Consider the following 25,032-nt stretch of genomic DNA (forward strand, 5'->3'; position numbering starts at 1 on the left):
ATAATAAAATAATTATCTAAAATTATACGCCCTTATCAAAAAATAGAATTGATTAAACCTAATTCAAAAGGGTCGAGAAATTTAACGTCACTATTATCAGGACGATAGCTTAGATTTTTAATAACTCGAAGTTTTGTATTCTATTGGAAGAAAAGAAAAGATCGATAGTAATTCATCTGCGCTCCAAAAGAGGTTACAATTTTCAATTCATTTTTGTATCACACATGAATTCGACGAAAGGTAATTATTATTTTTTTATGTATACGCATAATCATGGCAAAGTTATATGTACCATTTCCCTTTTCTTTAACCTAATCAAATATTTCTTTTGATATTCTTTCATAAATTTTAAATTGATAAAATATAATGTTGTTGCTCTCGAAGTAGCACAACATCGTAATAATATTTCTAAAGAACATTAATCATAGATCTGCCTATTATAAATAATTTGTTGTTACTCCTGGAGTAGCTCAACATTTTAATTAATATTAATGAAAAATATTACTTGCTCGTAAAGAATATGAACTATATTTTTTTTTCAATATTCCAGAAGAATATTAATTGCTCCTGAAGAGTATGAATTATAATTTTCAATATTCCAGAAAAATATTGACATATTGTTCATGAAAAGCATGAATTACAATTTTTAATATTTCGAATAAAGATATTGAGTTGTTGCTGTTGAAGAAGCAATAGTAAAATATAAAGTACTAAAAGAAAAAAAAACACAACTTTATAAATATTAATATTTGTCTAAAAAAAGGTACTTGTGAAGAGTTGATGTTTTTAAAAAAATAATTTATTGGTGCGCCTATAGTAGCACAACATTTTTAATATTCTAAAATGAATATTGTTACTCCTAAAATAACAAATTATTATTTACAGATATTCTACTTATATCTTACTTGCTCCCGAAGAGTATAATTAAATACAATCTAATTTAAATTATGTTTTTACTTTTGAAGAATAAATTCTTATACAATTTATTATTTCAATAATAATATGTTATTGCTGATAAAAAGCGTGATACTAAGATTCTAATATTTTAGAAAAATATTGATATTACTTTTAAATAAGCAATAATAAAATATGACGTGTTCTTGAAATAACACATGTTTTGAAGAATATATTATGTTTAATTTATGAATTTGTGTGTTATCCCTAAAGGAAAACATACGAATATGTCATGTTAACATTGATCATTATATGATCATATAATATTTAATCATATTCTTCAAGATTAAATAATCTGATTATATCTTAATTGAACCAGAAGTTTAATGTAATTGGCATGATCAGTTGGACCATCACTAGATTAATAATGATGCGAAATTAAAAAATTCCAAATCGATATTCAATGGAGAATCAGAAGATTTTTCAATCCAATAAATTTCTATAGATCATTTGTTTTATTTATCGATAATTAATCATTATATATCACTGGCTTAAAAAGGAATTGAATTTTTTATATTTCTGAAAATTAATTAGGGTGATATTGGGACCCCATCACATACCACGTTGATCATTTAAATATTATTTGTATCTAATAGATTGATACATATATTAGATGATTGCATGGTATTCGCAATCTGAAGTTTACGAAATTATTGCTCAAATTTAAAATTATGAGCATAATTTTCAAAGTATACAATCAATACATCGTCTTGTTAATGCTACTGACTCTAAATCTCAACATTTTAATAAGTGTCAGTCGGGATATCGATAAACTGTTTAGCACTATTATTTGTTAAACTCCTCTAATAAATTGAGAACAAAGTACTTCCCACTTTTATTTATGAAATTTTATTACACATCATGCCAACATCCTAGTTCTCCCTATTATGATTGTCTTATGATCATAATCGAATTTTCTCATCTAATTATTTTGATACTGCAGTATATGTAAAAATTGAACCACCACCATACATTAAGATGGAATGTAAAGAATGTTGAGAATAAATGCGTAATATGAACACTTATCCCAAATGGGTGATATTTTATGACGCAGTAAAAATATTTGTCAATTTAATTTGATAATTCTCTCAGCATTAGGGGGAGAAATTAAAAAGTTGAAAATAATGTATAAATGCATAATCATTTAAATTTTAGCAAAAGCTCACTTAAATCAGAAATTCAAAATATAATTTATTTAGATGCATTTATTGAGCAAAGAGATGAACAATATCTCACGCACAAGTTTTAAATATTCCAATACGAATCGATGTTCTACGAGAGCAATTTGATAGCATTATATTTTACATATCTACAGCACGCCTGCAGCACGATAGTGTTCGATTCTAATATAAAAAAATTTCAAACGAAAATAAAGTAATTAACAAAGATGGTCTTATTAAGGAGGCATATGGTAAGTATTTAGACATGACAAATTATAAAACTCCATATGAGATTTCAGGTACCTGATATGTTAAATCTTGAAATATCTAAATAATTTATGTCATTATGGGAGAAAAGATATAGAATCAAAAAGAAAAAATTGTCGACAATAATTTTACACATGATATATTGTATCATATGGAGAAATCAAAATAAATGCGTCGAAATGACTTTCCTCACTTTAGGAAAGGGAAAACTACATTCTGAAAAACAAGATAAAATTTCTTGAAATGAAATAACTCTATCACATTTTAATTCCAATAACAATCAATGTGAGCAAGAAGTTGAAAAAATCATTCATTTGTAAAGAGTTGCAAATCAATTACCTGATGTAGTTGTTGACACAAGAAAAGTGATAAAGTCATATATTATAGCAGAAAATATTCCAACAATAATTTATGTCCCTGTAGGACAATCTATTGTAACAAATAAATCTCAAATACGTCAAAAGTGTGGTCGATCTGTTGGTTCAAAATACTATCTACCTCGAAAAATAAAGGTACAAGAGAAAACCAATTAAAAACTTTAGAAGAAGTAACATTAGAAAAGATTGATCAATTAAATATTGAAAATATGATTCCTAAAGAACCACAAGTTTTTGAAAATAATGAGATTTCAATAAATTATAGGAACGGAATAATGTTGTTATAGATATTATTTTCACCTTTAGCGTGGCTCTGGATATTATGCAAAATGAGGATCTTGAACCATAGTCAATTAAAGACTATTAAAATAGAAATGATTGGGCAAAATGGAAAAAAACTATATAAGCGGAGTTGAATTCCTTAGAGAAACTAAAAGCGTTTGGATATGTAGTTTGAACACTTGAAAATGTAATCTCTATTAGATACAAATGAGTTTTTGTATAAAAAGATAAATAAATATAATGAAATTATAAGATACGAAACCCGAGTAATAGCGCAAGGTTTTTCACAAAGTTCTGAAATTGATTATGAGAAAACATATTCTCGTAAATGGAAACCATCACTTTTAGATTCTTAATTAGTTTGATTGTGTCATAAAAAATTGATATGTGCTTTATGAATGTAGTAATCGCCTATTTGTATAGTTTACTTGATAGTGATATATACATATATATCCGAAGGACTTAAAGTGTCATGAATAAATAATACATGTCCGAGAATCATGTTCTCAATTAAATTGCAAAGATCGTTATATGAATTGAAACAATCTGGATGCATGAGGTATAATCTCTTAACAAATAATTGTTGAATGAGGGTTATAAAAATGATGATGTCTGTCCATGTGTTTTCATAAGGAAAACAGATATTAGATTTGCAACTGTGATAGTTGATGTTAATGATTTAAATTTAATTGAAACTCTTGAAGAGCTTAACAAAATTACAGATTATTTGAAAAATAAATTTGAGATGAAGGATATGGGAAAAATCAAATTTTGTCTTGAATTGCAGATTGAGCATTTCTTAGAAGGATTATATGTTCATCAATCTGCATATACAGAAAAAGTCTTAGAATGCTTTTATATGGATAATGCACGTTCATTGACATCATCTATGGTTATTCGATCACTTGATGTGAAAAAAGATTCACTTCGTCCACCTGAAGAAAGATAAAAAGGTTATTAGTCCTGAAGTGCAATACCTTAGTGCAATTTGAGCATTAACTTATTTTGCAGATTGCACTCGACCCAACATAGTTTTTTTTTTTTTTATGTAAATCTCCTTATAAGATATAGCTCTACACCAGCTCTAAAACATTGGAATGATGTTAAATATATTTTTCGTTACCTTAAAGGTATTATTGATTTATGATTATTTTATTCTCAAATGTTAGGATCTGCTTTGGTTGGATATGCAAATGCATGTTATCTCTCTGATACACACAAATAAACAGGATATATGTTTTCAAGTGGAGGAACATCTATATCATTGAGATCTATGAAACAATCATTGACAGCAACATTCTCAAATCATTTTGAAATTATTGTAATGCATGAAGCATACCAAGAATGTATATAGTTGAGGAATATAACCCATCGTATCCAAACATCAAGCGGATTAACTTTAACAAAAGATGGTCCACAATTTTGTATGAAGATAATGTAGCATGTATTGCACAATTCAGGGGAGGCTATATCAAAGGTGATATGATGAAGCATATTTCTTCAAAATTCTTTCATACACATGAGTTTCAAAAGAATGACGACATCGATACTCAACAAATTCGTTTAAGTGATAATGTGGTTGATTTATTCACAAAAACAATGTCAACGTCTACATTCAAAAAATTGGTTCAAAGGATTTGAATGCATCGATTCAAAGATCTTCAGTAATTTTCATTAGGGGGAGTAATTGTACTCTTTTTCCTTAGTCTAGGTTTTGTCCCATTGGATTTTCTTAACAAGATTTTAATGAAGCAACATTTTCTTTAAACTCCAAAATATTAACCATTAATTGTACTCTTTTTTCTTTTTATTTTTTTTTATTTTTTCTCACTGAATTTTTATCAAACAATGTTTTTAACGAGGCAGTTATTGTACAAATAATCATCAAATGGGGTATTATAAATAATGAGATAATTATTGATGATTATTTAGTATGATCATGATACATGGATAAGTCTTATCTAATTTAGAAGATCTATTTTTTTCCAATTGTAACTTTTATTTTGGACCCTATAAATATAGGGCATTAATTTATAATAATATACAATTGAGTTTTAACTCTTATATTCTCTTCTCTTTTTCTCTCTTTTTATAACATTATGATGCATTGTAGTCTTTCTTTTCCAGTAATACAGTGACAGGATTTTAATTCATACATGGAGTATCCAAGATATCAGCATTGACACTTTGTGTTCACAACAATGATAATATAGTCACTGCTGCCCTGTGATTGGATTCATGTCTAAAGAGGATACGTCCCTATTCGCCTATTTGATTCGGATTAAAATCATATTTTAATTTAAGTCAAAGTCAACCAATTAATATTAATCACATCTTTCATGGGTTTCACAACTTTTCAAAAACTTCCATCACAATTTATTTAAAAAATTTTAATCTCTACCAAACATCGTGGTGGCAGTGGTGGCAGTGGTAGTATATCCAAAAACAAGAGCCTTTGTTCTAACAACAGAATTGACGATGAGGGTAGCGTAGAATCAAAAACATGAAATAAAAGTAAATTAAGAAAAGAAATCAATTTTACCCATCTATGTATTGCAATTTCAACATATTCTGAGTTAAAAGTCGCTTGGATGGTAAAACAATACAAAAACTTATAGTGGGGTAAACTTAATGGTAGGCTGTTCTTCTGATATAATTTTATCTATTCGTACTATTATCTTTATTTTAATGTCATTTTCATTAATTAATAAAAATATAATTACACGAAGAGAATTTCAAATTTTGAAGTTTAGAAAATGTAGAGTATCTAATAAAAAATTATAGATTTATTAATTGTGTTGACCATGCACATTGTTCATGAGAAGTTGGAAAAATCAGTGTTTGCATGCTTTTGAGACATTGGTTTCAATTGATTTAAAAATCACTCCAAAATCTGTGTAGTATAATTTTGATTATTTCTCTGAACCAACAAAGTCGATAGATGTTGACTGTTTCTCATATTCTATTTTAATTTTACAATTTATAAAATAATTATTTCCAACCAATATATCTAATTTATAATTAACTTGTAAATAAAAAAATATTACCTAAAAGAATTATTAATAAGCAAAAAAATTACTTAAAGTAAAAAAATTATTTATAAGATAAAAATCACATTCCTGTAAAAATTTATTTATTAAGTAAAAATACTACTAATAAGATAAAAATCACTAATATACTCCTAAAAAAGCTACTATAAATGAAAAAATTCATTTATATATAAAAAATAATTTTAAAGTACACAATTAATTTATAATTGTGAAATTTACTTACAAGTAAAAAAGAAAAATACTAAATGCAATAAGGAAGATAAACACTTCTCCTCATCGACAAGGGGAGAGTAAAGTTACGATATCTTAATAAACAATAGAATTCGATTATTTGCTGAAGTACAGAGGGGGAGAAAATTAGGGTAACTTACAAAAATATCTTTAAAATTAGGGTTCTTTTTAAAAATCGTATGAAAAGTTTTTTGGAAATAAAAAATAATTTGTGATATTAGAAAGTAATACAATGTCAATTTTTTTATTAAAAAATGACATACAATTATCACTTTTATTAAAAATTGATGTTTACCACTAAAAAAGCTAATAAAAATCAAGAAGGTGATTGAAAAAAGTGACAAACACTAAAAAAAGTAACGAAAATTACAAAAAGTGACAAATACTAAAAAAATTAAAAAAAGTGACAAATATTCAAAAAGTAACAAAATAAAGAAAGGTGACAAACTCATAAATGTAACAAAAAAAGTGACACAATTCCAAAAAAGTGACAAAAAATAAACTTTGCATTTGTGCTTTTATTAGTCAATTGAAGCATTGCGCCATTGCCACGATAGGAATTCCCAAACTCAATGCCTCCAATTTATATTTCCCACAAGTAAAATTCGATTATTTCACTCTTGTTAAAAATGAATTCGTCAATTCACTAACTTCATCATTATTTCTCAAATTTACCTACATATGCCTTATGAGTAAAGTGAAAAAACGGGTCATAAACTTCGCTATTCTTTTTCCACTCGGCAGGCATTCTTCAAAGGTCAACATGCAAATTGAACTCACAACAAAGCATACAGTATACAAATTGAAGCTTCAAAATCAACTCCAACTTCACCAACTCAAAATTTTTGCAAATCCCACTATCTTCCCCAAGGCAAAGTAGATTTGTTGGCTGCTCCAATTAATCACTGCACACCCAACCGACCAAAACCCAATGTAAACAGACTAATTTTGATTTTTTTGAATAAATTTAACACTGTCCTCCTTTGTTCGTTTTCCTTCATACTGCTTCAAGTCAGCGTTTGTAGATCTGAAGAAAAGGGGTATTGGAATTCCTACCACTCAATTTCAACATTTATTTCATTCATCACAATGCTCTTCACTTCTTCGATTTATTGTGGTAGGAGATATTCATTTTTAATTCTCTGCAACCACTTTCTCTCCCTTTGCTCTGTGCAATGGGCCTCTTTATTTGCTGTTTGGAAATATGTTTCTGCATACGTCACCTCTGATGTTAGCGATAGCTGCAGAAGAGGAGGGAGTTTGCTGTGGAGATACAAGAACTAAGGTGGAATTGTTGCATAGGTATTTGGAAGATCAGCTATTGCTTGTGGTTGGATCCGAATGTAACTATGGAGACGAGGGTGAAAATGAAAACAAAGGAGAGGAAGATGGATTATAGGTCTAGGACATATTAACTATGGGTTGAATGATTTAATTAGTTTTAAAAGAGTATTATTCAATTTAGTTAGTTTAAGGGGGTATTAGGCCTAATTTACCCAGAAAATAAAAAAAAAATGCATTTTTAAACAATATTTTAACGTCATTTCAATCACATATTTTTAAATAAAATAATTATTTCCAACCAATATATTTTATTTAAAACTAACTTGTAAATAAAAATATATTACCTAAAAGAATTATTTATAAGGGAAAAAAAATTACTTGAAGTAAAAAATTATTTATAAGATAAAAATCTTCATGTAAAAATTTATTGATTAAGTAAAAATACTACTAATAAGATAAAAATCACTTATATACAATTAAAAAAGCTACAATAAATAAAAAATCTCATTATATATAAAATATAATTGTAAATTACAAAATTAATTTATTGTGTTTGCTTGATAGGAATTTTGTTAATTGATTTTTTGATCGTTAGAAATAAAATGGATTCTACCTCTTAAATAAAAATTCAAAAATGACGATTGAAATGATGAAATAAAGGTCAAAAAATTAATTTCAATTGGATTAAAATCTCTACCAAATATGCTCATAGTTGTAAAATTTACTTATAAGTAAAAAAATACTAAATACATTAAGATAAGCGCTTCTCCTCATCGAGAAGGGGAGAGGAAAGTGACGATATCCTAATAAACAATAGAATTCGATCATTTGTTGAAGTACAGAGGGGGAGAAAATTAAACCCTTGTTTGAGTCCCATTCTTTGAAAAAAGAAAAAAACAGCATTTTTAAGCACTATTTTGACATCATTTCAAACGCATATTTTCCAATAAAACAATATTACACGCAAATTCAAATTTTATTTTTTATTTTTTAACCATACATTTTCCATCAATAAAATATTCAAAAATGCATTTTTCCTCCAAAATGAGGCTCAAACAAAGGCTAAGTCTCAATCAGAATAATATTCCCTACATGTCCATATACAATACAATACAACGAATCTTGTTTCAACACAAAAAGAACATCAACAGGTAAAACCCTCAATCCTCAACTGCAATCAACAAACCATTGGAAAAAACAAACAGGATAACATTCAATTTTTGAATAATGTTAACCTTTCTGGCAACAGCCCAAAAATTAAAAAACCAAAAACAATGAATGACCATCATAATGTACATATGGTGATCACCATAAACTAAGCAGGCTGCATCCACTGAAGCTACTACTGCTTTTTTACATTGTAACAAATTTGGTAACGGAAATGAGATCGAGCTCTGTACATAATAAGATACTTAGTAGAGCTTTATTCTGGTTTCGATTGGACTTCGGCAAATTGGACAAACCTGAAGGTCTTGTCCACAGTCGCAACACGTCTGAAAAATCAAATGTTAAACTGTAAATATCTTCCACTTCATAAATCTCCACAAAATACTAGATTTATGTTTGTTACACGCAAAGTACAAGATTTTAGCTTCTTTAACGGTGTCCACCACTCCCTACCAAGCATGCCATATGTGTTGATTCACTATAGAAATGGAATTACCTGATGCCCACAACCGAATGCCATGTCCTTTGGGTTACTAAGGCAAATGGGACAAATCTGCCAAATGCAAACAAAATTTACTCGTGTTCACCATTAAAAAGTAAAACTTGTAGAACTAGAACCTCAATGGTAACAAACACAAGTGCCGAGATAGTTAAATAAATCTCGGATTTGGAATACAGCATTACCTGATTGTCATAAGTAGAGCTCGGAGCAGCAGAACTTTTGTGGTCATAATATGAACTCGAGCTATGTTGAAAACTAGTTTCATTTGAGAATTTCGAACTGTGGCCTGATGCTGCACCATACACAGGAGGTGGAAGCGCAACCCTCTCGGGAGCATTTCCTTTCCTTCCACTATATAAGCAAACAATGTATTTAGCACGGTAATAGAGTGCGTAAACATGCCCCCACACATGGGCTTTTGCTCAAACACACAGGAGAGGGAGAACAACATGATACAAAGATTACCCCAACAAATTAAGCTCCATTGTTGCTTTGTATTGGGATGGAATTTCCATCAATGCCGAAAGAGCAAATTCTGTTTCTCTTCGAGACTGTTGCACATTTTTGGACATAATCTCTGTAAAATTTACAAACTGCAATAAAGAAAGATCTCCCATCAGCTAAGCGCACACACATAGATTGAATAAATGTCCCCCGTCATTATAACATATAATAGAAAGCAAGCCACTAAATCTGACCTGGAAATTATCGAAGTCACGAGCAGGAATATTATCATCAAATTCCTTCATCATATCCCAGGGGCCATCTCCAACCCCAACCAAAATAATAGACAATGGAAACTTGCTGCAAAAGTTGCAAAAGCAAGGTATAAAAGACTATGACAAGTTGTAAGACTTGTTAAAAGAAAAATTACATATATTTACCTGGCTTCGACGATTGCCTGAACAGTTTGCCGCTCCTGTGGACTTAACTGACCGCTTCCAGTATCAACACTTCTGGTTACCTACAATGATAATCAAACTTATAAAATGTTTCATTATTGACTCGATCTACAAACACCCACACACACAAGATAAAAAAAGGATGGAAAAGGTTTTAGTATTGTAAGACAAGACAACTATTTTAGCCACGTGGAATGTTGAGTGCCAAAATATTCACTTCCAAGTCAAAATTATCCACCATTTTTGTAAGTTGATTTTATGAGCAAAGTGAAACACAAATTCGAAAGGTAAACTAACAGAAGAAGGTAATATTTGAAGTCCTGATATTTACATATTTGCATTGCTGGATATTGGAATTTTGTATTCTTGCTGATATCAATGATGAGGTATAACATTGAATGACAAACACAAAGTGAACAAGCCAATGCCCAAGCAAGTTATTGCTTTGTTCGCTGACTATTAGACCTCTTCAGGCATACAGAAGAATCTGACTTCTCATGTACAAGGCAAACTGTGCAGTTCCATCCTTGAGCCAATCCAGTCACATTAATTAATAAATAAAGAAATATAAGAAACGCGCGATACATAGCATCAATCAACGGAAAACGTAGTTACGGCCTGTGCTGTTATGCATCCCCATAAAATAAGTTCAGATCAATAAGTCAAAAAATTAAGAAAAGTTTTCATCACCATAGAATCCATCCTACAAATGTCTTGTGAAAGATACTGATATCTCTCCCGACTCCTGACAAAAACTCTCACAACATTCGTTACAATGTTACTCCGAATCTCTGATGCTCGGACTCTTCGAAATAATCAGAGTACCCGTATCGAATACGACAAGATATGAGTATGAGTATGGAATATATGTCGAATCCTCCAAGTTTCAATCGAACACTTCTCCATTTTTGCTTTTTCTTTCTTTTTCTTTTTCTTTTCCATTTCGTTTCTACTCTCTATAAACCTAGCGCCGCCTCCGAGAGGGTGTAGAAAGGTCACGACGCTAGACTTTCCTTTCTTTCTTCTTCCTTTCCCCTTTCTTTTCTTTTTTTCCCTTCTCTCTCTGTATCAACGGCTAGGATTTTGTTTGTATAAAATAAAAATGGATTTCATATAGTGCTACTTAGTGTTCCACAAAGTCCAAATTGCAAACGAGTCCCTTGTTTTCTATTTTATATAACATTTAATAATTAACTTTCAATAATTAAAAATTAAACCTCAAAATTTTATTTTATTTGATTTAGCCCCTTCTTCAATATTCATTTCTATCTTCGTAAATAATTGATTTTGGTTTATTCAAAACAACATCTTGAGTTAGTTAAAAAAAATGAAGCTTGAAAGAAATACCCACGTACCCGTGTCTAAAATTTAGGCTCCTTTTAGTTATGACCTTGTATCCTACATTTTAGAAAATAAAATATCGGACACTTAGATACGTACCCATATCTGATACCCATACCCGAATCTGAGCATCACAGCTCCAAATGACGGATACTTTACCTTCTCATTCTCCTAAAGTCCAAGAAAAGGAAAAAATAAAAAAAACAAATACCTGTCCATCAGCAATAATTAGCAAAACATGGTACTGGCCTCCACTCTGCTCAACAATAGTCATGGCCATTTCAATTATGATCGGACACTTAGATACGTACCCGTATCTGATACCCATACCCGAATCTGAGCATCACAGCTCCAAATGACGGATACTTTACCTTCTCATTCTCCTAAAGTCCAAGAAAAGGAAAAAATAAAAAAAAAAATACCTGTCCATCAGCAATAATTAGCAAAACATGGTACTGGCCTCCACTCTGCTCAACAATAGTCATGGCCATTTCAATTATAGGTGCAAATGATGTAGGTCCTGCAGCAAAGTGAAAGAGAGAATGAGCTAGATATTCCAATTAGCATTCAAATATTAAACTTGACACAATAGACTACTTAGTTTGTCAACCTGCCAATTTTAGATTAGGAACAATCTGCCTGTAGCGACTTAACACATCTTCAAATCCGTTGCAAAATCTCTCGTCCGGGTAGAAACTGAATACATCTTGATCATGGGTTGATGCTATCAAAATATATAGGAAGAAAGATTTAAGTTTTATAACTTGAGTAAGCCATCCAGAATTTGAGAAACAAAATTACAATTTTATGGTGTGATACCATCTCCAAATCCGAAACAGGGGATCAAGTTATCCTCATCAAAAGCCGCCAAGGTTTTCCCGATAATGGATATAGCTTGTTCATAGGGATTTAAACCACTTCCAATATGATGTAAGCTTCGACCATTATATGATCTCTTGCCTAAAATGGATTCAAGTTTCAGTGTACATCACATAATGTTATACTTAATAGCTATCTAAATAAAAAAAAATGATGAACCTGTCCATTCATTGCTCTTGGTGAAATCAATACCAACAATGAGGTTGGAAGACTCAAGGCCAGCACGTGAAAGAGCTTCAGTCACCTAAAGAAAATAGTTCTCTTTTTTTTTCAATATATTGTGAAAGCTTAAACGTTAAAGAGACTTAAAAAAAATTCAAATCATAAATGAAAATTTAGAAAGATCGGAAAATAATGCAGTAAATATCAAAAGACCATGCATGTTAATGCAAAGTCATGACAAGCAAACCCAGCATATAATGAGAAATCTAGTTCTTATTTATATGAGTTTCTATCATATTAGTTTTCATCCCATGAAATATTTTCCATTGCATAGTCACGACCAAATAACTTACTTATGAAATTGGCAAAGGACTTGGTATGTGTTAAAAGTTCAATGTTGATTGTGCATGCATATGTAAAGTACTTGCACACATTTTTCCTTTAGTTATTGCCGATGATCCATTGGAAAGAGAGAAGATCAACCAACACGCACGGGAACTTAAAGGAGCAATTACTTTGTATTGACATGTATTTTAGTTTCTCCAGCTGACACTAATTAGCAAAAACCAATTAAATGCAAGCCTAAACAGCCCGTGAGAAATTAACAAGCATCTGAGCCCTACTATATCTACACCGTAGAGTTAACCAGCATGCCAGAAAGTATTCTTGATAAAATAATAGCCAGCTGTGCACACGTTCCCCCAAGAAATGATCTATAGGATGAAAATCATGCACCTAATTGTGAACCGGTTGGTCATGAAATAACTAATGAGAAATTGTGCCTTTGTTCTTCGTTAAGAGGATAAAGATTTCGCACATATAATACAAATACAGGCTTTGACATCCACAAGATGATATCATGAAATTGCCAATTCTGGTTTTCAGAGGCATAACTTAGATATGTTGCCATATACAAACCTCCTCTAATGAATTATAATTGTCTGCAATCCTCGAATACCTCCTGTCTAGCTTCTTTTGTGGAGCATGTGATTGGGATGGAGCCCCATAATTTTCAGGAGCATAGTACTGATTAGGTGCTGGATAAGGATGCTGCACAGGATAATTCTGAGTGTATTGTGAATATGTTGATTGAGGATGTTCGTGTTGCCACGAGTTTGAGGAACTGGATGAGAATGATGAAGATTGCCTCCAACTTGCCCCATCCCTAGGACTTGAACTTTTATTTCCCATCAATTCAATTTACCTACAAAAAAGTCAAAATTCTTAATCCGAGAATCAAAGAAACTGTCAAAATCAATTACCAGAATATCTAACAAAAACCAGGGAATCCAAAAAGCTCTTAAGAATCAATTACCCCAAAAATGCAACACACACAACCTGATTCCAACTACAAATCAACAGATCAAAAGGTAGAGAATCAAACAAACCCTCAAACCAATTTCACAAGAATCGTGTAATAAATCCAAGTTCTTGCAGGCCAAAATAATAAAAATACCAAATTGGGGAGATTGTAAATGCTTTATTTCTAATATAGAAGTGGAAAAATTTTCATGTAGTTATATCTATCGTGAAACTCGAGAAAATTCAACGAAATGTGAATTTAAACAGCCAGATAATGAGAAGGCGGCAGAGGAGACTTCGTATACGTTGCGCCGACTTCCATACTCTTACCGACGTTTATAAGCTTCCAGATACATACAGGGTTATTACAACTTCAATAACTCCAATTTGCTGAAATGGACTAAATCCTCAGTTATTTACAGATGGAAGCTAAGGCACGTCAACTGAAATTAAAATTATAAACCCACAGAAATTGAAGAGAAACTAGGTTCAGAAAACACCCAAAAGGGAAGAAACGTAAATTGATAGATAACCTATAGTTTATGCAAAAACAGAAATACAACCTTAACCCAAAAAACTATAAAATTTTAACCGCATTTGTTACGTTCCCCAAATTCATCTCGCATACACCCAAAATGATTTTGTATAGATGAGCATGAGAAAAAGAGTACTAATCTGGGCGCCGGCAAACAGATTAGCGGCAGCATTTCGTTTCAGCAATTCAATGTAGATTCAGAATTGATTACAGAAGCCATACTCAGGCGGAAAAGGACAAAAACAAGAAATGTTATTTTGTAGATGCGTGGAAGTTTCTTGACTTTTTGAGTGATTGGGAAGTGACCTTTCAATTATGAGGGTTTGTTGGGGACGGTCATGTTTGCGCCACATGTTTTTAGAAAAATAAATTTTAAAATAGTAATTTTTTTTGGATAATGTATGATTATAAAATAGTGAATGATTTGCTATATATGTGTAAAATTGTTTATGGAAGGATGCAGGATTGAAAATGTGTTATTTATTATTATTATTTTTTTAAATGTAAGTTCTGAAAAAAAAAAAAAAAACGCTCAGGCGGAAAAGGGCAAAAACAAGAAATGTTATTTTGTAGATGCGTGGAAGTTTCTTGACTTTTTGAGTGATTGGGAAGTGACCTTTCAATTATGAGGGTTTGTTGGGGAAGGTCATGTTTGCGCCACATGTTTTTAGAAAAATAAATTTTAAAATAGTAATTTTTTTTGGATAATGTATGATTATAAAATAGTGAATGATTTGCTATATATGTGTAAAATTATTTATGGAAGGATGCAGGATTGAAAATGTGTTATTTATTATTATTATTTTTTTAAATGTAAGTTCTGAAAAAAAAAAAAAAAACAGAGGTCAAACATAGGCTAAGAGAAAATCGAGTCATGATCCGAGATAAAAATATTAGTTAATTACACCTACTACCTCTCAAGTTTCAACTCTGCATAATTCGAAAACATTTTGCAATTATTTATCAAAAAAGAAGTTTAAAATTATTGGTTTTTTTCATCTTTTTTAATTTTTAATACAAAATCCCACATCGTATATTTACATTTACATTCGATTAATTTGTTGGTGTAATTCATCTCATGATTTCGGTTAAACTATATTAGTTATCATTATTTCATTTATCTTACTAGCTTTAGAATTAGTTTCAAATGCACTACCACATTAGTCGATCGACCATGAAAGACCACTATAATATGGATTTTGACCATTTCTCATTTTCTTATACTTTATAGCTTTATGCATTTATTCATCTAGGGTTTGTTTGCTTGACGTTTCTTTTATTCCTAAACACATTATACTATTGCCATTTATAATCACTAAAACAATTTATTATAATCATATGAGATTCGCTAAAACGTTTTGTTTTAAATTTTATTGTTCTAAATAAAAAAGGTAATGGACAATTTAAAGAATTATTTAAAAAAAAATACACACACACATTGCTAGGGATGTTAATTAGGCTCGTCGGCTCGGGTCGCCCGTGACTTAGCTCGAAAAAGCCCGAGCCGGCTCAGTTCCACTGAGGCCAAAGCTCGAGTCGAGCCCCATTTTGAAGTTCTGGGCTTCGCCAGAGCCGGCCCGTGTGGCTCGTCGACTCGGGCTCGGGCCTTAAAAAAAAAAAAGGCAGTTGCCTTATTTTAAGACAGTGCTTGCTGCCTTATTTAAACAAGGCAGCAGGCCAGTTGCCTTATTTAAGGCAGCTGACTGTTGCCTTAAGAAAGGCAGCTGAGCCATTGTTTATATAAAAATATAAATAAATAAAAAAATAGAGAGAAAACTGAGCCAGCTCGGCTCGAGCCAAAAGCTCGGGTCGAGCCTTTTTTTATGGTCGAGCTTTTGCTCGGCTCGGGCTTGAAAAAAGCCTGTTTCATTTTACTCGAGCCTTGAGTTTCGACTCGACTCGTTGACATCCCTACACATTGCTAGCAAACCTAAAATGATAAATATGTAAAGTATAAGCACACGACAAGCGGTCGAAATTCATACCATGCAGTGATCTCTTATGATTAGTAGACTAATGTGGTGGTATAATGAAAACAAGTTGTAAAATTCAGTTAGGTAAATAAAAACGATCAAACTTCAATGATATAAATGATAACGAGTTTCAAGCTCGACGACAATTGAAGTAATAAATCCAATTTAACATGACGTGTTACATAAGTGCATTAACAAACGTTAATATCGCATAAGATTTTCTTTCTTTCTTTCTTTCTTCTTCTTCTTCCTTATTTTATTTTATTTTTTTGTTAAGATGGTCAACTAATACACTAGTATAACTGCAACGCGTTTTAAAATTCGATGAATTAAATGAAACGAGTTAAAGTCCCATAGTAAATTTTGGTGACAATTGATGTAGGCAACCCTACGAATAGTATACAAGTCAATTTTTACTATATTTCCATTATCTCTTGTTGGCTTTCTATTCCAAGTTATATTTTTAGTGTATTGTCATCTTAGACCCTATTCGTCTCCCTTTAAAACAATTTTTATTTTTATTTTTTTAATTTCATACTTATTTTCAACCACATATTTACATAATAAAATATTTGCATGTAAACCTAGAATTTTCCCTTACTTTTTAACCGCACATTATAATAAAAAAAATTTAATATTCAAAACATCATTTTTGTTAACAATGACCATGGGATTTAATTGATTAGGGTCGAAGTCATTGGATTGCGTGTGAATTAATAAAGCTACGTCCGCTAATCAAAACTTTAATGATAATACATCTCCAACTTGGTCAATAATCAATAATAACACGCAAATTCCTATTCCCTTTCTTTTCTTTTCTTTTTTCTTGCTATGCAATTCCTAGTCTTTTATGCTTATGCATAAACTACATACTTATAGATACACTTACCATGGTTAGTTGGATATCGACGGACTGGCTCTAAAATATTGGAGGCATTAGACCAAAATTTATATGGTGCTTTTAATAAATATACAGTTGAAAAAAAGCCACATGGTTAGTTTAACATATATATGAATGTTATGTTAATCTACGGTTAACTTTAATCTCATTATTTTGATCATAGCAAACAAGTCAATCGTATTTTTCTAATAATTGAGTCTAAATTACTATAGTTTTCAAAGCATTCAATGATAAATTAGTTAATCTTTGCCAAAAGATCATAATCAAGGTTATCGTATAGCAAATCGGTCTCATAATTAAGATCAAGATTGAAATCAAGCATTTAATTTAAATCCTTCAAGACTAGAGGTTAAAAGTCAAACTTCAAAAGAAGATCATAGACTAGACATTTTTGTTCAAATATAAATGTACTAATACTTTAACCTTTAACAATGAATGATTAAAGCTCTAAAACGAATTTGTGCACTAAAAACTATTTTGATAATCACTTGCATAAAAAGTGTTGATCAAAGGTAAGATTGATTTTTAAATTGATATTTGAACTTAGATCATAAAAATATCACCTACCTTGAAAAACTAGTTGAAAACATTTTTCAAAAGTCTACATTTTTGAAAATGATAAGTGTATTTTGTACACTTATCCAAGTCAGTAAATTGGAGTTTTTGTTAATGACTGGAATAAGTTATAGCTTAATTATATGTTATTTATATTTTTTAGGTTGAACGCAATGTAAATTAGTAGAATTGGAAGAAAGGAACGAAAAATGAGCAAAAATGAAAGAAAAGTATGGGGGCCAAAGTGTAAATATCCAATGATTGATTTGAACCACAAAAGATACTTTGAAGATTGACAGGAGTCAATTAAATGCAAATTGAAGTAAAAAAAGAATGGGATATAATCTTAATGTTATCATAAATTGACTTCCAATCATATAAGATATCTTTCAGATTTTTGGTCAACCTGAGACCCATTTTTTGGATAGAAAATGTTTGAATGAGAAAATTTGTAGTTATAAAAGAATTGTGGCTCTTTGAATTAACTTTCCAACACAATTTGAATAACCTCAATTGGATATCGGAAGAGAAAATTATGACCAAAATACTAAAGGTTGTGTAGAGACAAAATCATGCTCGCGCGAAGGCAACTTTTCTTATTTGATTAAAACTCTTTTAGAAGGCAATTTGGACGTGAATTTTAACCTAATTTCATCACATAAATACAAGACATGAGCAGCAATGAGAAAACCTTATATTGCCTTTTTATACATAATAGTTTAATCAAATTCATCAAGAGTAAATGATCAATTACTATATTTTGAGAGAGGAGATCAAGTCATAGCAAGGAATTGAAGTCCAATTACATCAAGATTTTGAAGAATTCAACTTTAAACTTGAAGATCAACATTTTTTCTATTCTTTCATGATCCGGGTGATATTTTTCTATTTTTCTTGTAATTTATATATTAATATGCTAGGCTAGATCCACTTTTGTATTGGATGAAAATGAACCCTACTTGTTATTTATTTTTAATTCAAGATAAGTAGTTTAGTTTAATTCTTATGTTTTATAATTAATTTTGCACACCTATTGTATTATTTAATTGATTGGCTATCAATCAAATAATTAGTTGCTTGTTGTAGTATTAGGAGACTCACAATAAGTTTAGAACACGACAAAATTAATATATGTGTAATATATGTTAGGAATAACATTTATCACATATGCAATCATATTGATAATTTAAACTTTAATGCATTCTAATCATTCGAATTTCGGCAAGGAATAGATTCGGGTCGTGGTTAGGACAGATTTAATTGGTCTTCAAAAAGAAAATTATATATGATAGTTTTATCGATTGTAAAAAACGTGTGAACGGAATTAGATTACAAATCAAGAATTGAAATAGGTAGCAATAGATGGAGTCGAAATACAATACAATCATCCATAATTTGCTAAAAAACAAACTTTTATTGCTTTCTTAGAATAATTTAGCAAAAATAAAATCAAAATCTCCATTTTGTTTTACATAATTCGAATTTCATACGAAACTAGTAAACTTGAATTGAATTATTCCCTGTGGTCTATTACTTATCAACGATTCCGTACGCTTGCGGGTATCACACAAACAAGTTTTTCTCACCTTACCGAGGAATAAAGTTTTAATTTGAGTTTATTAGTTTATATATGATTTGAATTTTTTTTGTTATTTTATTTTTGGTTTTGTTAATTTTGGCTACCTACTTGGATCTCTATTATGATTGGAATGCTTTTAGGTACTACTAAACAATATATGCAGGATTCTGATATTGGCAAAGAAGTAAAAATTTTCACAAGTAATATCGACATGGATGAAGATGATATGCTTGTAGAAGATATCATTTGTGAGCTTTGTGATGTGATGCATTATACTGGACAATGCTTGTATACATGCACTAATCCCTTTATGTCCAAACTTTTGCAGTTTAAATAGAATTTAAGATGTTGAAAGCTAGCAATTGACTCTGATGAATGCTAGATGCCTAAGGGCAAATATGTGTCTACACATTCAGATGGATGACATCATTCTTAAAGGAATTGGTCCTCCCCTATTGAATGAGGAAGCACTTGCAAAATATTATAATGAGCTTGCTACGTTAGATGAAAGAAAGTATGAACAGGAAATCTTGCATTTTGGAATGAATTTAAAATTTGGGGATATAATCCACTTGAAAAGGTTGAAAGGAAAGCATTGCCATTGCCCATAGATTTAGATTGTGAACCGGTCATTCAACCCAAAGAGATATCAATCATTGGAGAAGAGCACAAAAAGGACGAGAAATTAATTACAAAGGAACTAATCGAAGAAGTGACAAATAATGATGATGAAATTAACAACCCTTCATTCGATGTTATCGATTGTCCAACAATTGAATTTGCGATTAAACTCGATGAGGAAGAACTCTACATAGTTGATTTCGATTTGGATGGAATGAACAAGTCATATCACATTAAAAGAGACAAGGTTAAGATTTGGAGAATCAACAAAAAGTGGATCAAAGTTAAATGAAGCAAACTAAGCAAGGCATCAAAAGCTTTCTTCAAAATCTCATGATCCAAAATAACAAAGTCAAACTAATGATATAATAAGCACTTACTGGAAGGCAACCCATTTTTCTTTCTTTTTTTTTTATTTTTTCTTTTTAGAATATAGAATTAGTAAATTTTATCGCTTTTAATAGTTTAGTAATTTTTATTGCTTTTAGTAGTATAGGGTATCTTCATTCCCATTTTTTTCCTCTAGGTTGTATTTGAAATTATTAAAAAGTGTTTCATATTATGATTGAATTTTCAATTATTTAGAAGGAACGTGATACTTGAACATACTAGACAAGGGAAAAGATAGAGCAAGTGAGCCAGAATTTTCATGCCAGTCCATCTACCACCTTCAAATATATATTAGGGGAATATTTAGTCACATTCTTTGCTCTAATGATGTGATCCAAGAGACGAGCCCAGGGCAAGACTCGTTGATTATCGAAGGTCGACCAATGACGCGTTTGAGAGCAAAATGGGAAATCAAGCGATGGAACTACTTGTGCAATCAACAATTGCTGAGACGGTGATCGTGGCAAGAAATGAGGTAAATTTCGTGTTGGGAGTGAGAGCCGAAACCATATAGACCAATACCATTCAAGCAGCTGAATTTGGAGTCAAATTGGGACACTATGCGACCGCATAGTGTTTGGACTTAGTGCCGTCGCCTAGTGGTCATCAGAGATTCGAGAGGGGCTAAACCAATGTTCCATGCTATTGCAAGCTTCATAACCATGCGATCGCGTGGTTGAAATTTTGGGATGCATTTTTCAAATTTTAGCAACTTCTTAGTTTCCATAGAAATTTATCTTGATTGATATTTTTTTCGTGATCTTATGAACGAAATTTCCATTTTAATTAGGTTTTGGGGGGTTCCATATAATTAGGACCCATTTTCTTTCATTATGTAACTTTGACATTATTGAGAGAAATAATTAGAACAACAAATTCTTACTTTCAAACCATTGCTCTTCTCAGAGCAAAATTCGACTTATCAAGAGTCATCTAGTGGCATTCAACACCGGGTACGAATAACGAATTGTGTAATCAGGAGGTCCTTCACATCTTTGTATTATGGGATTGCTTGGTTCAAGTCCACAAATCTGGATTAATTTTGGCTTTCTTGGGTTCGATAATCTTTTGTCGGTTTTGTAGTTTCCATTGGTATGCGGTTTCATATCACTTTAATTTTTATATATTGCTTGTTTTATTTTTAGACATTGAGGACAATGTTTGTTATAAGTTTGGGGGGTGGAAAAACAATGAGTTTTTATTGTTTTGTGTGCTTGTTCAAATTCCAAATATATATTTACTATGATGAATATATTAGGAACCAAGTGTTAAGCTATAAATTGTAAAAAAATTGCGTGTTAAAGTTGATTTATGCTTATTCATGTAAAACTTGATATTTTTTAGTACAAAATTTATGTTTTGCATTAGGAAGGAATAATTTGATTCAAAATTTGAATAGGTTGAAAAAGAAAAATACAATGGATCTTAGATGCTAAATCTAAACAACCACTAAATTATTCATCCTTAAACTAAATTAGGAAAAATTTGAGGTTGATTGAACTGTTGTAGGGAGACATTGAGATAAATATGGATTCTATGCGTGCTAAATTTTGTGAGAATTGTATAAGGTCAATAAGATAAAAATTATGTGAAAATATTAAATTAGGTGTCGATTTTTTTAGAATGGATGTTTAATAAGGGGCATTGCACTAATCATTGCATAAAAAATAAAATAAAATAAAAAGAAAAGGAAAGGAAAAATGTGTCTCGTTGTGAAACGTCTCTTTGTAACCTTTATGACTTGAGTGATTAAGTCTGCAAGGATATTTAGAACCTGATGTCCTAAAGTCATCTAACATGAGAGAGTCATCGGTTAAAAGCTCGCTGTAGGGGTCATTTAGAAAACTTAATGGAGAGAAGTCCCCACATAATATTTGAAAAAAAGAAAAAGAAATCTATCTATAAAAAAAAAAAAAAAAAGATTGTCTCATGCCTTGATTAAGCCTCCAAACACTTATTTTGAGAGAATTATACTTTTAACAAGGGATTATTAGCCTAATTGATTCTTGGAGGTTGAAGCAATAAAAAATAAGGAGAATCCTTATTTATTGATATGTTAAATTGCAATTAATAAGACCTAATCAAACTAGAGAGGGTGATGATTAGTATATAAATTCAACCTTAGATCACACATTGGGAAGAGAGTTAAAATGATAAATCTAACTATTGAGGGCCAGGATTTGAACCGCTTTATGAATTTATGGTGCTTGACATGAATTTTCACACACATACACACACACACACGTGCACACACACATCGATTTTGCATTGGATAAGTAGAAATTAATTTTAACATTGTGATTTTGTAGCAGTTCATAGTCTTAATGCATATATTCCAAACTTGAGACCAAAAGCAAATTATCTAGCCAATGTTTTTAAAATTTTTTGAGTTAAGCTATAATTTTGTTTGAGGATAAACAAATGTTCAAGTTTGGGAGTGTTTGATAAGTTTATTTTGTACACTTATCCAGGCCAGGTAATAGGAGTATTTATTAGTGATTTGAATAAGTTATAGCCTAATTATGTGTTAATTATATTTTTTAGGTTGAACTCAATATAAATTGGTGGAATTGGAAGAAAGGAACAAAAATGAACAAAAATAAAAGAAATCCAAAGTATGGGGACCAAAGTGTAAATATACAATGGTTGATTTTGACCACAAAAGATACTTTTAAGATTTATAGGAGTCAATTGAATGCAAATTGAAGTAAATAAAGAATGGGATATGATCAAAATATTACCATAAATCGACTTCCAATTATATAAGATATCTTCTTGATTTTTGGTCAACTTGAGACACATTTTTCGAATAGAAAACGTTCTAATTGGAAATATTGTATTTGTAAAAGAATTGTGGCTCTTTGAATTATCTTTCGAACGTACCATGAATCACTTCAATCGAACATCAATAGAGAAAGTTATGTTCAAAATATTGAATGCTTTGTAGAGACAAAATCATGCAAGTGCGAAGGCAATATTCTTTGTTTGATTAAAACTCTTTTGGAAGGCAATTTGAACTTGAATTTTAACCTAATTTCATCACATAAATACAAGACATGAGCAGCAATGAAAAAACCCTATCTTTCATTTTCATACACAATAGTTTCATCAAATTCATCAAGAGCAAGGGATCAATTACTATATTTTGAAAGAGGAGATCAAACCATAGCAAGGAATTGAAGTCCAATTACATCAAGATTTTGAAGAATTCAACTTTGGACTTCAAGATCAACATTTTTTGTATTTTTTCATGATCCTGGTGATATTTTTCTATTATTTTTCTTGTAATTTATATATGAGAGTTGAGTGCTTATATTCTATGAGAGTTTACATGTTCGATTTACTTTATCTTCATACAAGAATACTTGCTATTAATTATAAAGAGTTTGATTGTTTTATGTTGATAGCATTGCAACCTTACTCTCTTTATGAAATTCAATTTGAACTTTACTCAAGGACGAACAAAAGTTAAGTGTGGGGAAATTTGATAAGACATGAAATATCGTATTTTTCACCCATTAATTCTTGCACTTTTGTGATTAATTGATACCTAAATGTAATTAGTACCTTTATATTTTGATTTATGTTGCAATTGGATGGAAACCGTGAAAGTTGAGAAAAAAGAGTGAAAAAGGACCAAAATGGAAGCAAGTGAAAGTTCAGGGACCAAGTTGCAAATAATCCATAGATGAGATGGGCAATGGAATGAAGATTCAAGAGTGTTAGGGGTCAATCGGATGAGAAAAGAAGTCAAAGAGATGAAACATAGTCGAAGAGTTATCATATATCAACTTTCAGGCGAAAAAGTTACGCTCTAGATTTCTAGCCTCTGTTTATGCCCCATTTTTGGCATAGTAAACTTACAAATGTATAGAAAAATTGTAGCCCTTTTTGTTAGTTTTTCAATGCAATTTGAATCACCTCAATCGGACATTAGGAGGGAAAATTATAACCAAAATACTGAAAGCTTTCCGGCGGAGAAAACAGTTGAACCATATGATTGCATAGAAGCATTCAGAGAATTCTGTAGCCAAAAATGTTTTTTCCATACGACCGCACAAGTTTCTTCCTTGAGGTCTCATAGAGGAAGTCTGATACGTGATTTTTCAGTTTCCTTGTTTCATTCAACTTATGGAAACAAACCAAAACATGACATATATACCCTATAACTTGTCAAGAATGTGGAGAATGCCCCCAAACTAATTTTTTCTCCTTTTGATCTAGAATTTAAGAGGTGTGGCTATTTTCTCTTTGCTTGATCAAAGGAGACGAAGCTTTGAAACAATTATAACTCTAAGATCCACCTTGTTTTCTTAGTTTAATTCATATGCTTTGGCATTATATATTCTTCTATTTGTATTTTTATGATTGTTGAGTTTAATTGCTATGGTATACATTAGTTGTTATTTTCTACAATCTATAGCTAAGTTAAATGTTCAAATCCATAATTGTTTGATTGATTTAACTTGTGAAGCAACTAGGATTAATAATTTGTTGCTTTGAAAATTATTAAATCTTAGGAAGAATATTTATCTAGGTTAAATGCAACTGCATGTACTTATGTTATCTAGTTAATTGATTTCTCTAGTTCATAAAGCAATTATTGAATTAAATCTTT

The 25,032-nt window shown here is 30.7% G+C and overlaps 1 protein-coding gene across 4 annotated transcripts; it reads right to left on the minus strand.

Moving 5' to 3' along the window:
* Positions 1-8,716: 8,716 nt before the first annotated feature.
* Positions 8,717-14,685, minus strand: LOC111404264 (E3 ubiquitin-protein ligase RGLG2-like). 4 transcript variants are annotated; one of them, XM_023033079.1, is made up of 12 exons: positions 14,532-14,685; positions 13,477-13,762; positions 12,556-12,640; positions 12,337-12,477; positions 12,128-12,241; positions 11,940-12,037; positions 10,159-10,238; positions 9,973-10,078; positions 9,740-9,867; positions 9,457-9,625; positions 9,269-9,325; positions 8,717-9,098 (listed from the first exon to the last, which is right to left on the minus strand). In XM_023033079.1, exons 2-12 carry the CDS (start codon positions 13,747-13,749, stop codon positions 9,018-9,020), a joined length of 1,332 nt encoding a protein of 443 aa, XP_022888847.1. In that variant the 5' UTR covers positions 13,750-13,762; positions 14,532-14,685; the 3' UTR covers positions 8,717-9,017. The 4 variants fall into 4 exon arrangements, with proteins under 4 accessions (XP_022888847.1, XP_022888845.1, XP_022888844.1 ...); XM_023033077.1 differs by having other exon boundaries at positions 14,424-14,678; XM_023033076.1 differs by having other exon boundaries at positions 13,874-14,678.
* Between the last annotated feature and the right edge of the window lie 10,347 nt (positions 14,686-25,032).

The sequence above is a fragment of the Olea europaea genome, chromosome 11, assembly GCF_002742605.1.
Source record: "Olea europaea var. sylvestris chromosome 11, O_europaea_v1, whole genome shotgun sequence".
Lineage (NCBI taxonomy): Eukaryota > Viridiplantae > Streptophyta > Magnoliopsida > Lamiales > Oleaceae > Olea > Olea europaea.